The 17,150-nt window shown below is 35.8% G+C and overlaps 2 protein-coding genes across 2 annotated transcripts in view; both read left to right on the forward strand.

The window, feature by feature from the left end:
- The window catches only part of spsb3a (splA/ryanodine receptor domain and SOCS box containing 3a), an 8,431-nt gene extending 1,177 nt beyond the window's left edge, over positions 1 to 7,254 (forward strand). The window contains exons 3-7 of the mRNA XM_073833324.1: positions 1,925 to 2,102; positions 2,192 to 2,379; positions 2,764 to 2,866; positions 2,984 to 3,109; positions 5,645 to 7,254. Coding sequence (XP_073689425.1) covers positions 1,925 to 2,102; positions 2,192 to 2,379; positions 2,764 to 2,866; positions 2,984 to 3,109; positions 5,645 to 6,000 — 951 coding nt within the window. The 3' untranslated portion in view covers positions 6,001 to 7,254. The remainder of the gene's footprint in view (positions 1 to 1,924; positions 2,103 to 2,191; positions 2,380 to 2,763; positions 2,867 to 2,983; positions 3,110 to 5,644) is intronic.
- Positions 7,255 to 8,744: 1,490 nt separating this feature from the next.
- mrps34 (mitochondrial ribosomal protein S34) lies at positions 8,745 to 14,446 on the forward strand. The gene is made up of 4 exons (XM_073833325.1): positions 8,745 to 8,808; positions 10,836 to 11,158; positions 11,303 to 11,345; positions 13,759 to 14,446. Exons 2-4 carry the CDS (start codon positions 10,841 to 10,843, stop codon positions 14,058 to 14,060), a joined length of 663 nt encoding a protein of 220 aa, XP_073689426.1. The 5' UTR covers positions 8,745 to 8,808; positions 10,836 to 10,840; the 3' UTR covers positions 14,061 to 14,446.
- The last annotated feature ends 2,704 nt before the right edge of the window (positions 14,447 to 17,150 follow it).

Consider the following 17,150-nt stretch of genomic DNA (forward strand, 5'->3'; position numbering starts at 1 on the left):
GAATGATTCACCCAAATATGAAAATTTGCTGACAGTTTACTCACCCTGGCCGTCCAAGATGTAGATGAGTTTGTTTCTTCATCATTACAGTTTTGGAGAAACTTTGCATTACAGCACTTGCTCACTAATGGATCCTCTGCAGTGAATGGGTGCCATCATGAGTCCAAACAGCTGATAAAAACATCACAATAATCCACAAAGAATCCACATGACTCCAGTGCAGCAATTAATGTCTTGTGAAGGGAAAAGCTTAGTGTTTATAAGAAACAAATCCATTATTAAGCAGTTTTAACTTGAAACCATCTCTTCTATAATCCGTAATAATGCTTCCTCCAGTGAAAATACCCATCCCCTCTCAATGACATATTTGTTTAGAACTGTTTTAAACGGTTTTCTTTTGTAAATGGTGCTTGATCTGTTTATATTTCTCTTATGGTTCAGATGCAGGGGTTCCCACATGTTCTTAAAAGCCTTAAAAGTTTGTGAATCTGAAAAAAAAAATGTCAAGGCCCTGGAAAGTTTTTGAGAAAAAAAAAAAAACATACATAGATACAGGTCCTTGAAAGTGCTTGAAATAATTTTGTGCAAGTAGTTTTTTGGAAAAAATTCTATATTATTCCCTTCGGTCCGCTAATGTGTTATTTCGCCAACACTCTGTGGCCTATGCATACTAGCTTGCTTGATTTACATTAGTTATGCGCATTTAAGTGTTTTCCGCGTGAGGTACTTTGTGTTGTACGTTGCTATGACATTCACGCACACAAAACTACTACGATGCTACCTTAACGTTTTACAGAATGTTGTATAACATGCTTTTTTGTGTAATTGTGTTTTGACATGAAAACTGTGACAATGTATCTTACAAGGTAACACGATGTAACCTTGCTCTCACTTGAAATGTGTCCCCACATTAAGTCCTTGAATTTGAGGGTATTGGATTTCAAGTCTTTGAATTTGAAGTTGAACAAGGTGTGGGAACCATGAAGATAAGATTCCTTTTTCACTGGAGAAAGCAATATTATGAATAGCGTTCTCATATTTAGCCGGAAGCAACAGTTTAAAGTTAAAAACGTCTTAATGATGAATTGGTTTCTTACAAACACACAGCTTGTTACTTCAAAAGACATTAATTGATAGACTGGATTACTTGTGGATTATTGCAATGTTTTTATCAGTTGTTTTATCATTATGGCACCCATTCACTGCAGAGGATTCAATAGTGATCAAGTAATGTAATGCAAGATTTCTCCATCTCTGTTCTGAAGAAACAAATCCATCTACATACTGAATGGCCTGAGGATGAGTCAGTTCTTTGCAAAACCTCATTTTTAAGTGAACTTTTTTTTCATTTTTAGTGTGAGAAGGCCTTTTGTCTTAAATCTTAAAGGGGACATCAGATGCAAAATTTACTTTTACATGGTGCTTGTGTATAAATGTGTCTCAGCATTTCAGCATACCTTAGACAGTTGTACGCTGTCCACCATTTTTCTCTGTGCTCGAGCAACTGTAGTGACAACAATGTCTCGTAAGCATTGCAGGTGTTTTGTATTTGGATGTAAAATGAACATAAGAGTCTTCATTTTCTCCTGACATCAGAGCCATCAAGGATGCAGTAGATTAGTATTGTTTTTGATGATAACACGCTACCAAATACACAAAAAACAAAACAAAAGAGGGGGTGGGGTGAGCAGACCTCATTATCATTTGAAGATTCATGCACCGAAACGGGTCACTGTGAACAGAGCTGTTTTTGACAAGCTAAAAACACCGTTCAGGAATTTTAACCAAAGTATTTTACAGGCCTTTTCACGAAGACCCTAATAAATCATACCAACTTGTTGAAAATGAGTATCCGATGCATACAAGACAGACAAAAAGGACTGAAACTATGCCGTATCTGAATTTGCATTTATGTGTCTTGCAGTACAGTGACTCTGATTCTGAAGCCGAGTATCCAGCCATTGTTCCAGCAGTTCCGAGTGCAGTGCCTGTGACGGGAGAGTCATACTGCAGCTGTGATTCACAGATGGAGCTCAGCTGTAACCCACGGCTCCGGGGTTACACACACTTGCGAGACTGCCACTGTGGAGAAGATGACCAAGGTGGTGACACATACAACATTAATACATTAGTTTTACCTTGATCATGCTAAATGTGTTCTCTTATTGGCTGTTGTTTACTTGTTTGTCAGATTTCGACTGGGTGTGGGATGACGGCAGCCGGTCGTCTGCAACACTGCTGAGCTGTGAGAACAGGAAAGTGAGCTTCCACTCGGAGTATAGCTGTGGAACGGCAGCCATTCGCGGCTCCAGAGAGCTCTCAGAGGGACAACACTTCTGGGAGATTAAAATGACTTCCCCTGTCTACGGCACAGACATGGTGAGAAACCATGTATTCAGTATGGGGTTTTTTGTATATGGGGGATATCTGTTTATTTTAGGCATTTTTTCTGAAAATGGCTGATATTAAACTTTACAGATAGAAACTAAAATTTGCAGCATAGCAGATTCAGCAGACTGAAGCACAACTGTCAGCATACAGCTTTTAAGGATGATACTTGCTGAGTCAGTTGAGTTTTCCAAGATGTGAGCCACATTGCAATGGGTAGTTTTGCATACTTCTTCAAAATGTACACAGCAGTTCAAAAGCGGCACTTTCTTGAACACCAAATCAGCATATTAGAATGATTTCTGAAGGATCATGTGACATTGAAGACTGTGGGCTTGTTTAAACTCAATGGTTGAATTCTTTTTTTTTTTTTAGATGGTTGGTATTGGCACATCAGATGTGAATCTGGACAAATATAGACATACATTCTGCAGCCTGCTGGGTAAAGATGAAGACAGTTGGGGTCTGTCATATACAGGTAAAATGGGTTTGGTTCGTAAACGCATACTTATGTTCACAAACACCCATACTTTACATGGAAGCGTGGTGTGTAAGGATTTTTTTGTAATGTAATGTATGTTTGTGATTTTCTCAGGTCTATTACATCATAACGGTGATAAAGTGAGCTTTTCGTCACGTTTCGGACAGGGTTCAATTATTGGTGTTCACTTGGACACTTGGCACGGCACCCTCACCTTCTACAAAAACCGCAAGTGCATCGGTAAGATGCAGCTGCGATCTTATCTGTCATGTTTTTGAAATATACACATTTTTAAGTGTCAGTTTCTCTCTAGGAACGTAACATATGAACAGTTATGTTCTTGCAAAAGGAATGATTTTAAGTCTTCTGTCAGCAAAAAAAAAAAGTCAAAGCTGTTTTTAGTAACCAGGCAAACATGTTTTTGACACATTACAATTTATTGACAGTAAGAAAGAGTATTGTGTTTTTAGGGGTTCAAGCGAGTAGCGTTGAAAACCTATTGTAATTGTTAAAATGGCCAAGGATCAGCAATCTCACATAAAACTGATCGGGCGGACCAAACCATAAGTCATAGAGACTTGAAGCTTGGAGGAATGGCAGTACTCACACCGCCTTCAACGTCCCCAAGGCTTGCCCCAAACGGCCTGATGGGGAGCTACAGCGCTCAAAAGAACGAAATCACTCATAAGTTCTAAACCATCAGTTGCAGGTTCAAGTGTCTTATGTCGTTGGAATTCTTGGTTCATGTTGGACAAAACACATGTTGAACATTTTTGGGTTTTTTAAAAAACATACTTTTGCGTACTAGTCCTTGGTTTTTCTCCCGATCGGAACCAAACCAGTGCAGAAAGATTCTGTGAAGAGTGGATATCAATAATTATTTAAAAAAAGTTTAACTTTCCACTCACCATGGCAAAGGGACGCCAAAATGTTTGAAAGAGGCGGGGCCACTTTTAGTAAAATGTCTACAACTCCCAAACAGAATGAGATTTCTTTACCAAACTCAGAATGCTCAATTTGAGGTCACAGGACAAAAAGCAGAGCTTGGCCATTTGGTGGCTATAAGAGGGAAAAAACATAAAAATGGCTATACCTACGCAACCATTTGTCCTATTAACATGAAAATCGCTGAGCACAGCCACGGTACAAAGTGCCACAAGTGTTTTGAGCAGCTAAGAGACAACTTTAACGGACAAGAGAAGGTGTTTGACTAACAGCCCCAAAGGTCTGTAAGAAATTTTAAAGAAATCGGACACTGGGGGGCCAACATCGCATTTTTCAAGGGCGTAAACGATTGTACATTTTGCCGTCTTTGCGCACGTACACGCGATATTCATATCATATGATGTAACTCCTCATTCTGGACAACTTTGCCTCTAGAACCGCTGCTGTCAATCAAATAATTTTGAATGATTGAGAAAATGTAAAAAAGAAGATACTTTTGTAAACTAGTCCTAGGTTTTTTTCCTTAATCTGGGGGGAAACACTGCAGTACAATTCTCTGGACTCTCTAGGTCAATTATTATTAAAAAAAATTTGAAATTTACCCTTTGAGAAGTTATAACGGAAAACGAGGCTCCAAATGTACCCAAAATCCTATAAAGCCTAAAGAAAAGCTTAAAACATCTCAAAACCTGCTGAGCACATGCGACAGGTGATTCTAAACAAGCATTCAAAGTTTCAAGGAGATCAGACCACAGTTGGTGCTATTATAGTCATAAACGTTAAAAACACTATTTCTATGGTAAATTATCTGGATTTGCCAAAAATACTTTTTAAGTCATTGTTTTAAATGGTTACAAGCTTGTTGAATAATGTCTTTATTAAAGCGCCCTAAAGCACTTGAACCCCAGTAATCGCTGCTTGCAGCTATATTTTAATCGATTATTATTGTATGTTATTGTATCAGTGGTGTGCAGTGTTCTGAAATGAGGAGACGATGTCCTAATTTTCACATTTTCACATTTTCTTGGTTAAATAAATATGACCTAAATCAGAAAAAGAAAAAAAACTATTTTATAATTTTACATAAACAATGCCATTAATATTTTATTTATTAAAGCCAAAAATGAATCTCAAAATAATAACTCAAGGCCGTAACAATTTAAACAATATATTTTATTTGTGAACTTATGCTCAGCTGTTCCGATTAATAGTTAATCAACTATTTTTACATTTTTTGCCTCATCAGTCATCAAAGCTCGGTAAATAATGGACATGGAGATTTATTTTAAATTTCACCAAGCTGATTACTCACCAAAAACGCCCACAAAGCATGCCATTTTAAGTCTTATTTTTATCTAATAAAATGGTGATATCCATAAAATATGTGCGAGTTGTTTACTTAAGTTATTAGTAACTTGTTTAGTTATTAGTTTTCCCCATAACACCAATATAATCAGTTAATTCAGACTGATTCACAAACAGTGAATGAACACAAGATTTATCGCATGAAACAATGAACACAGCTGAACATAACCAGTCATATCCAATCATATTGTGATGGAGGCAGTGCCTCCTCTCACGTGACTTAACCCCATTCATTCTCAATCAATCAACAAACTCACGGCACGCTTTAGGGGACAATGTTTCTTTAGGAAATTTTTGTGATTTTAATCACTTTATAATGGTATAAAGGAAGGTTACATTACATTTTTTGTAAGAACTATGAATGATCATGTACTTTTCTATCCCTAAAGAACAATAATACAGCAGAAGAGCAGGTTTATCACACTTATTTCATAACATTTAACCTGCATATTGTGTGTTTGGCAGGTGTAGCAGCTACAGAGATGAAAAATAAGCGTGTTTTTCCTATGGCATGCTCCACCGCGGCCAAAAGCAGCATGAAGGTGATTCGCTCAGTCTCCGCTCCCACCTCTCTACAGTACCTTTGTTGCTCACGGCTCCGCAAGCTACTCCCGTCTGGAGTCGATGCCCTGCGAGTCCTGCCGCTGCCGCCCGGCCTCAGACACCTTCTTCACTCCAAACTGGGATGGGTGCTAAGCCTGGATCACATGCACACGCACTCGAACACACACACCCCGCCTGGACCTTCCTCGGGCAGTGACTCTGAGGGCTGCTCATCCGACCCGGAGGCCTGCCAGCGGAAACGTTGCCGCTGGACCTGAGGCATCCATTATGCATCATTATGCACACATCAGAAAATGTCTCCACAAATTAAAAAAAAAAAAAACATAAACACTGGACGTGTGCTGTCAATCACAACGGCGGATAACAGGGCTTGCCGTAAGGTCAGTCAAGCCTGTTTTACTAGTTGCATCGCTGGTAAATATTCATCTTTCAAGGCTCTAAAGGTAGTTTGCTCCATCAGGTGACATTCGGATATATATTACAGTATTCATAGGCTTCAGTTTTATGATGTGAACTTCCAGTGGAATGAAGACCATCAGCTCTTCAGACTAAAGCAAGATATGAACCTCATGAACCTGTTCTGATGTGGGGAACAATAACATGTGAAACACGGGCAAACACCCATACTGTTTGCATTCACACACACAAAACACAAACGATATATGACACCTTTAGTGAACTGTAAATGTCTCCATTACTGCCGTCAGCTGGGGGCAGAAAAAGTTACCTGATCTCCTCTGAAGTAATGCATATTCATGTCTTTCTCCATTACAGGCCAGTCTAACATCTCAGCACTTCAAAGTGTCTTGGTCTGTTCTCCGTTTATGTTTGAACAATCGTTGTGCGTTTTTACTCTATTCTTATTTTATCAAACAGACAGTAAGAAACAACAGTGTCGTCATGATGAATATTGTCTGCATAAATGTGTTTTAAATATCATTATGTTAAAATGGTGAGGAAAATGCCTGTGTATCTTGACAGTTTTTGTCTCCAGGAATTTCTTTGGACCCTAGTGATTACTCAAAGTTTGTTTATGTGTATCTGAACAGTATTTCCACAGAAATGTTATTTCCTTGGAAATACCTTTGATGCAGCTGTCAAACTGACTGATGCTAACTGAAGTGGAGGTTGATTCAGTTTTCAATCTGTGCAACATCTCTACATGAGGTTCATATTGAATTCATATGGGGTTTATATTGCAGATTTTGTAATTCATTGTTTAAAAAAACAAGCAAATCATGTTTTTGTTATGCATAAAGCACTTTTTGCGCTTATTGTATGTAGGAATATATACAGGTCCCTAAGCTGTGTTCTATGCGTATTGTATGTCAAAAGCGCTCTTTCTATCTCTCTTTCACTGTCTGTCTTCTCTCTTCCTTCTCTCGCTTCTACGCCACACATTAAGCATGGCCTTTTATATGAGTCAAGAAAAAATAAGGAAAATTATATATGCATTAAAAAAGGGGCTGAATATGTTTTGTTTGTTCTTTTTGAGATCTTAATAAAGGTTTCCAAAAATCAATCATAAAGTTGGTCTTATTAATCAAAATTGAAACTACACTTTCCATCACATTTCTTTTTAATTACGAATTTCAAATTCATTTTGTACAGAATAATTCTGACAAAATATTGTGTAATTATCGGTAAAGATTACTTACGTAGGCCTGACTAACAAATCAAGAAAGTTTTATGATCAAGTGGTAGACATATATTCTTTCAAAACGATGTTAGTATTGATATGTAATATTTACACATATACAGTTCAGGTCGAAAGAGTACATAAACCTTGCAAAATCTGCAAAATTAAGATTATTTTACCAACATAAGAGGGATCATTCAAAATGCATGTTATTTTTTTTCTAGTCTAGTACTTTAGACCTAATTAAGATATTTCACATTAAAGATGTTTACATATAGTCTACAAGAGAAAATAATAGTTGAATTTATAAATATGACCCTGCTCAAAAGTTAATGTTGTGTTGTTACCTGAATGATCCACAGAAGTTTTTTTTTGTTTGTTTGTTTTAGTGATAGTTGTTCATGAGTCCCTTGTTTGTCCTGAACAGTTCAACTGTCTGCTGTTCTTCAGAAAAATCCTTCAGGTCCCACAAATTCTTTGGTTTTTCAGCATTTTTGTGTATTTTGAACCGTTTCCAAAAATGACTATGATTTTAAGATGCATCTTTTCACACTGAGGACAACTGAGGGACTCATATGCAACTATTACAGAAGGTTCAAACACTCACTGATGCTTCAGAATGAAAAACTATGCATTAAGAGCCAGGGGTGAAAACTTTTGAACAGAATGAGGATGTGTAGCCTACATTTTTCTTATTTTGCCTCACTATAATATTGTTTTTCATTTTGTACTACTACATAGGACAATTTACCCTGATCTTCAAATTCAAAAAGTTTTTACCCCTCTTCTGGAGCATCAATGAGCATTTGAACCTTCTGTAATAGTTGCATATGAGCCCCTCAGTTGTCCTCAGTGTGAAAAGATGGATCTCAAAATCATTCAGTCATTGTTGGAAAGTGTTCAAATACACAAAAATGCTGAAAAACTAAAGAATTTGTGCAATCTGAAAGACTTTTCTGAAGAATAGCTGTCAGTTTAACTGTTCAGGAAAAACAAGGGACTCATGAACAACTATCACTAAAAAAAAACAGCTGTGGATCATTCAGGTAACACAGTATTAAGAATCAAGTGTATGTAAACTTTTGAATGGGGTAATTTTTATAAATTCAACTATTATTTTCTCTTGTGGACTATGTAAATGTCTTTTATGTGAAATGTTATTCAGGTCAGTACTGAATAAAAAAAAATAACATGCGTTTTGTACGATCCCTCTTATTTTTTATTTAAAAAGTTAACATTTTGCAGATTCTGCATGGTGCATGTAAACTTTTGACCTCAACTGTACCGCACCAGATCGTCGCACTTGTGAGGTTGAATCCTCGCCGTAAACGGAACCGGAACACGCAGGCGCGATTCGCACGGACCGATTTCCCTGACGAACGGCAGAAGGCGTGACGTAATTGTGGAGGTCAAGTCAAACAGACAGGTAAGATAACTGTCGTTCACAGAAAAATGGGTTGAGATACTCGCCTGTTTTTATATATTTCATTAGCTATTTTTCTGTCGGCTTTAGTTGTTGTGGTTTGTGTTCACCTGTATAATATTTAATGTCTTATGATTCAACGGACTGTAACACGTGAAGCATGTGTGCGCAAGACTGTGCAGCCGATAATGTTTATCTGCTTCATTTAAAGTAGTCACTGTTCAGATGTTTCTATTCGATATATTTACGTTCACATTACTACAGGTCCAAAATATTGGGAAAATTAGCACGCTGCCTGTGTCATACGCATTTTCATCAATAGATAGATCAATGTAGTCAGTTACAACTGTAAATCACATCTCATTATATAGTTGAGTCTCCTTTTAAATATATAAATATATCATTTGAAAGTCAAGTTCAGGTGAGGTTTAAGGACTGTAAGTGTTTTTGTTCAAAATAAATAAATACATGTCCATATAATAGTCTATCATGCTCTTAATAATATATTTTTAATATAACACTTAATTTAGTATTATATTTGTACATAATACTAGACTTAATGAGACTTTTTTTTTAGTTTATTTTTAATTCTGTGTGAGTTCCCAGGTTTTTATAGGGGTCATTATACAGAATTGGTGCAAACTGCTGTCCCACAACCAAAAAACACCAGTGTTTACTAAGACCCTTCTATTATCTATTGAAACCCACAATAATATTTAAAATATTAGTAAGCTTGATATCTATAAAATCATCATTTATTTGGTACTTTCAGTTAGGATTTTTTGCATTTTATTGCAATATTTAAAAAATTGTTTTAGTAAAAAAGTGAAGTTAAAAAAAAAAAAAAAAAAAAAAATTATATATATATATATATATATATATATATATTGTATTTTTTTTTTTTTTTGTAAATTATGAAAAAGTGTCCCGCATTTTCATGTCACTACCGAGAAGTGTATGTTTTAGTCCATTGGCTGAGACTGATTTTAACTACACCCCTAAATTTATGATGAAATAAAATATTTATGTGTTGCTCACTCTCAGCTATATGGTAAGTAGATAGGTCCCATCATTTTGAGGTAAATGTGTTCAAAAGTCTGAAAATCTGTGTCTAACTTTAAGGAATGTCAGTACCAAACACCTTTTTTCCTGCAATTAAACACTTTTTTTTGTCGTTTTTCCATAACATTTAGTTTTTATGTGTGTACAGCTGTTCAGAACGGCGCTAGTGCACCATGTGTTGATTAGCATCTTTGAGCTAGGTTTTAAAGTATCTAAAATTATTAATCCATAAAATTTGGTTGTAAGCAAAATTGTAATCTTAGGTCAATACAACCCTTCTTACTAAATTATATTTTATTATATTTGTCTTTCGGTAGTGACAAATAGTGAGAGGACAAATATTCCAAAACCTTCTGAAAATACAATTAATTAACAGTACAATTACTACGAATGTGTATCTTGGATATTATACTGTTTACATACATACAGAATTTGTGGAAAAAGACACCTTTTTTTCTTTGACTTTGGAGATTGACTCCAAATCTGTAGAATGGCCCATAAACAGTGGGATCCATAAATTTAGATTACTAGTGATAATACTAGTAAAAAACAATTTTTCTCTCATTTCAAAGTGTATTATCAGCATAACAATTTAATTAATTTATTTTTTGCACATATTTCATTTCAAAACGACAATTCACCCAAAAATGAAAATTGTCATTGTTTACTCCCCCTCAAGCTGTTCCAAACCTGTATGAGTTTCTTTCTTATGTTGAACACAGAAGAAGATATTTTGAAGAATGTTGGTAACCAAACTGTTGGCGCTAGCTATTGACTTCTATAGTATGTAAAAAATTAACTTTATGGCTACCATTAACTGTTTACAGGGTTTGGATTGACAGAGAGTGTATAATGACAGAAATGACAGCAGCGCTGAAGTTTGTGTGAAACTTGATTTTTTTGTTATAATTAATTATGTCCATATTTAGATGCTTAATCTTTTTGTAATTTCTTTATCGGTCATCCAGGCAGCATGGTGAAGAAAAAGCGTCTGAGGCTTATAGCCGAGATGGCACGGAAGATCCGGGCCTACCGGGAGCTGAAGAATCAACCCCAGGACTCTCAGCGCTACGCGCTAGACTACGACACCATGACACGACCCTTCACTGGCAAAAAGCTGCCGGTGTTGGCTTGGAAGGATGTACGGAGAGAAACACGCCTCTTTACGTTACTGGCTGGCATGCGCATGTTTGGTGTGGGTCGTCTCTTTACACGCAAGTCATGGCTGGACGAGCATACAGAGCCATGCTACTGGAAAATAACAAAAGTCAAGGTGGATTACACAGCAGAGGTATGTCCTTCTGCATTGTCAGTCTAGCTGTGATTATTTGAATCCGTGCAACAAAATAAATAATTGTGCAATAAATAATTGTGTAAATAAATATGATTGTGTGTGTGTGTGTGTGAATTCAAACACTGATGTTTTCTTCTTCAGAACATGGATCATGGGAAAGCATGGGGCATTCTAACATTTAAAGGTATGAAAAGACCTTTTCTATGAACACCTAACTAATCCACAACCATAAATAATAGCACTTTTTTTTTAATAAAAGGTAGTTCCTTAAAAAAAATCTCTTTATTCTTTTGTTCTGACGCTTTTGCTGTGACTTTTTTTTTTATGCTGTGTATTTGTGACAGTGCTGTTTTCAACATTTTATATATGGGAAATTTACACTGCCATTCACAAGTTTGGGTCAGTAATGTTTTTTAAAAATCTTTTATGCTCATTAAGACTGTGTTTATTTGATTAAAAATACAGAAAAACAATAATATTGTGACATGTTATTGCAATTTAAAATAGCGGTTTTCTATTAATATACTTAAATTTAATTCATTCCTGTGATCAAAGCTGAATTTTCAGCATCATTACTCCAGTGTCCTTAAGAAATCATTCTAATGTGCAGATTTATAGTCAATGTTGGAAACAATTGTGCTGTTTATTATTATTATTAGTAGTATTATTATATTTTTTTTTACCTCTGATACTTTTCAGGATTCTTTGATGAATAAAACGTTATTTAAAATAGAAATCTTTTGTAACAATATCTTTTTAACTTTTTATTCATCAGAGAATCCTGAAAAAAAATATCACAGGGTCTAAAAAATATTAAACAGCACAACTGTATATTAGAATGATTTCTGAAGGATCATGTGACACTGAAGACTGGAGTAATGATGCAAAAAATTCAGCTTTGCATCACAGAAATAAATAATATTTTATGGTATATTCAAATATAAAACTGTTATTTTAAATTGAAATAATATTTTATAACATTACTTCTATATTTTTGATCAAATAAATGGATCTTTGATGAGCATAAGAGACTTCTTTAAAAACATAAAAAATCTTACTGTTCAAAAGTTTGGGGTCAATACAATTTTTTTTCGAAGGAAACTTAAGTGAGAATGCGTTAAATTGATATAAAAGTGACAAGACATTTATATTGTTACAAAAGAGTGCTATTATTTTATCCTTTTTATTCAAAGAATCCTGAATTTTTTATCACTGATTCTACAAAAATATTAAGCAGCTCAGCAGTTTAGCAATAATAATATATAATAGTAATAATAGTATGAAATGAGCACCAAATCAGCATATTAAAGGTCCCATATTGTCAAAATCGAAATTTCCTGGCTTTTTTCATGATAACTGAGGTCTAGGGGCTATGTAACTACCATATGAGTTTCAAAACAGTCAATCCACAGTAAACTGCACACAGCCTGCTTAAAGTAGCTGTTCATTTTCACGAGCCACTGTGACTTCCGTAAAGATGTGACGTCCGATCTGCTCAGTCACCGCCTTCAGTCACCACCCCGAGCACCAATCATGTCCCACCCTCCTTTTGTCAAACCCAGACAACAACGCGTCTATAACATTGCTAAGCAACAACAACACGGAAACTAATCTAGAAAACCCTGTTCAGTCGATAGATGTCGAAACTACCTCATTGCACAGGCTTCAGAACAACGTGAATATAAGAGACCAGCGGCACGTCAACTTCAGCCTCTTTCACTCAGCGATTCCGGTAAATACACGGATAATGTTTCCCATGATTTGTTACGGAGTTGTTTAATTTGGTTCATTCACAGTTGTTTTCCGGAATCTGTGCGTGCTTTACACACAACCCATAAAGACATGTGACGTTTGGATGTGAGATGTAATGCGACACGTACGTTTTAACTAAACTGAAACTAACCTGAACAAACTGTGGTTCAGCGCTGATAGTGAGGAGCTGGCTCTGCCCGATCGCTGCTTCATTCCACTTTGCACGTATTTTTTCGTCGTGAAGAGTCGCATGATAACGTGCATCACTACAACACTGCCTTTATGGTTCTGGCTTTTGTTCACACAGCGCTCGTTCCCGTAATTTTCCAGAATCAGCGTGCATTGTGAAAGGGGCTTTACTAAAGCAACAGTTATGTAGTTTACTGCATTCGGTGTTTGAAAAAGAAAGAACATTAATGATCATTCTGAAATATCCTGTTGAGTATCAGCAGGCTAGGCTCTCTCTATGCCTCTGAGCTCGCTTACAGCATACATGACCATAGTTACCTGTGATTGGCCTGGATGTGCGTCACTCAGAAAACAACAGGCCAATCAGAAGAGAGGCTCATGAATATTAATTAGATGGGCCAAAATCGGCCTGTTTTTGACAGAGCTCCTAAAAAAGGAGCTGTAAAAATATATTGAGATGGATTTTGGCACTTATACCGCAAATATATATTCTTAAGGACATCGACAACTAAAATAAACCTCCAGAAACGTGTACAATATGGGACCTTTAAGAATGAATTTTAAAGGGTCATCTGATACTAAAGACTAAAGTAATGATGCTGAAAATTCAGCGTATAAAATATCACTGTGACACATTGTTTGAATGTGTGTTTCAGGTAAAGAGGAGCCCAAAGAACGCGAGGTGGATAAGGTGATGTACCACGACTGGAGACTGGTGCCCAAACATGAAGAAGAGGACTTCAAACGCCGTGAACCCGTCCCTGAGCCTCCTGTGCGTTATGTGAGATACCCGCCTCTCCTGCGTGCAATGATCCTGGCCCAGCAAGCCAAGCAGCTGGGTTTGGATGTCAGCACTATCCCAGAACCCACTCTTCCATTGAAACGGGATGTCCTGCTCAACTCTGAGTACTTCAAAAGTCAGGATGAGAAGAAGCAAAAGGAGGGTACACCTGTCTGATGCTAAGGTCCACCTCAGAGGGGTTAGGGTCATGGTGAGGAAAGCTGAGTTGCAGTGGTCTTAATGGGAACTGCTTCTTTTGTTCCTAATTGTATAGACACTGATTTCTGGTTAAAGACTAGTTTGTGTTTTAATGCTATGTTTTGGTAAAACAAAATATAGCCTTATGTTTTCAGCTGTGTCTTGCGATCATGTGGCTAATGACTGCAGGGAAAAAAAGAGATATCTTTGGACATGTGACCAAAGCCAAAAGGATAATCCTCTGTGGAAAGACTCTGCTTTTTGTCGTCAAGTTAATATCTGTGTGATATTCTTTACAGTATGTGATTTAAATATGAAGTTGTATGCATTATTTGCAGATATAGAATAAAAATGGGTCAACTGAATCTGGTCTAAATTTGAAAATGAATTGTCGATTAATTATGCGTAGCTGTCAAAGTCCAATTTTATTTCTAAAAAAGATCTCATCATGAACATTTGAAAACAATTGATAATAGGCAGACAAAAAACTGTTTTTAACTTTTACAACGCATACTTAAACCAGGGATACTATACATATTTGTGATCCTGGACCACAAAACCAGTCTTAAGTAGCACGGGTATATTTGAAGCAATAGCCATTGTATGAGTCAAAATTATAGATTTTTCTTTTATGCCAAAAATCTTTAGGATATTAACTAAAGATCATGTTCCATGAGATGTTTTGTAAATTTCCAACCGTAAATATATCGAAAGTAAATTTTTGTATGTAATATGCATTGCTAAGAACTTCATTTGGACAACTTTAAAGGTGATTTTATCAGTATTTAGGTTTTTTTGCACCCTCAGATTCCAGATTTTCAAATAGCTGTGTATCAGCCAAATACAGGTCCTTTTCAAAAAATTAGCATATTGTGATAAAGTTCATTATTTTCTGTAATGTACTGATAAACATTAGACTTTCATATATTTTAGATTCATTACACACAACTGAAGTAGTTTAAGCCTTTTATTGTTTTAATATTGATGATTTTGGCATACAGCTCATGAAAACCCAAAATTCCTATCTCAAAAAATTAGCAATAACTTCTCTTGCAATAGCTGAAAGGGTCATCTTTTTGGCCTTCGTCTGGACAACCTCCTGTTGCAGGGTTTCATTTGCCTTAGATCTTGCAATCTCTGTGAAAATTGGAGGAATGCTGCCAGTTAAGTAGTTAAGTTGTCTTATAATTGAGGAAATTAGCACCAGGCTTCATACTGACACCAAGAACTTGAAAGGTATCTGTAAGTGTGTTATAATTTTGATCAGTTCATTTTCAAACATCTCATTTAGGTTTTTTATACTGTGCTTCAGAATATAATTAATGTGTTTAAAAACGGCCCTTCTGCTGAGACAGTCCTCGCTGCAGCCTGTAGCGCGATGGCGTAGCTGGATCAGGTCCAATACGTACTGGACGTTGTAATGCGCGGTGGTTTGTTTGGCTGATATTTCAATATAAACTGTCACAGGAGTGAAAACAGCTTGATCTGACAGCTATGATCAGTTTGTATATTGAATCTAATGTTTAATGTTTTTTCCCCATATATGTACATGCCCTGCTGACACTGGGTTCTACTTCAATTTGCTGATCAATGCAGATCACTGTAGAAAAATGAGTATAGCAATTAAAGAAGGAACTCTTACCAGTCAAAATATCATTAAGCACACTTTTTTTTTTGACATCTGACAAGATTATTATTATTTTTTTTTATTGGTGCTGTTATTATTTTTCCATTTCCCTTGAATGTGTACTGGTATTTCAAGTATTTTACATACCTTATTGCAGGGATCATCAAATCTGGCCCACGAGATCCATTTTCCTGCAGAGTTTAGCTCTAACCCTAATCAAACACACCTGAGCATGCTAATCAAGGTCTTCAGGATCATTAGAGAATAACAGGTAGGTGAGTGTGATCAGGGTTGGAGCTAAACTCTGCAGCGCATTGGACCTCCAGGGTAAGATTTGAGGAACCCTGCCTTATTGTATTGTAACTTTAAGATTAAAATGACTTTATGATTTTTTAAATGACACGTAAAAATTCCGTCATAATTCCTTATCACCCGTCATTTTAATTTTCATATTTTAATTATAACAGATTTAATTGCATTTATTTTATTGTTCACGTTTTAATTTTTAATATGTTCAAGAGAACAGATGAGACCGCTTAACTTTTCATGTTCAACACCGCACCCCGCAGTGACATCGATTTGAATATATTCTCATTTTAATTCATCTTATTTTTATTTTTTTATTTTTTGTGTGTGTTTTAATTTTTCTGATATGAAAATGAAATCAAATGAAAGCATAAACATTTATTTATTTTTAATCAAATGAAAAATAAACCCTTTTAATTTTTGGCAAACAGAGGTTTACTGTTAAAATCAATACATGGAAGAAAAATTATATACAGTTTAAAACGTTTATTCAATTTCAGTTCAATTCAAGTTTATTTGTATAGCACTTTTCACAATACAAATCGTTGCAAAGCAGCTGTACAAAAAAATGTAGGCTACTACAATATATTTAGTAGCTTATTAGTGGTGACTACTGTATGTTAAGTCGATGTACATATGGTATAAATATTAAAAACAGTAATGGTGTAATCAAAAACAGATGATGAACACTAATAGTAATGATTATGTGTTGCAATCAAACTTGTAGAAAAATTGTGTAGTGCTGTATGTTGTTTAAAGGCGGGTATCATCGGCGGTCCTCTGAGGGGTTGGCATCATCTCTTCTTCTGAATCCAGACTGAATCTTGTGTAATTCCTAGGCAGAAACAGAGAAACAAATAGAGAAATAATTAGAGTAGCTGCTGTTCCAACCAAGCAAAAATTATGTGTTTTGCCCAAGCTGAAAAATGTTGATGTGCATTTGATCAGATTCAACTGCCTAATTAAACACCTACATTATACTGTACAAAAGTAATACAAGACTAATATTGTTCTGTTTCAGGTTAAACCATACTTTTATTTTGACAGGTTGCCGTAAAGTTTCTGTGTGTACAGTATGATATGCTGCTTTCTCAAATGAAATGGAGAAGTGACACTCACAGCAGCTTTGGCGATTG

This window comes from Garra rufa, chromosome 1 (assembly GCF_049309525.1).
Source record: "Garra rufa chromosome 1, GarRuf1.0, whole genome shotgun sequence".
In the NCBI taxonomy this organism is placed as follows: Eukaryota; Metazoa; Chordata; class Actinopteri; order Cypriniformes; family Cyprinidae; genus Garra; species Garra rufa.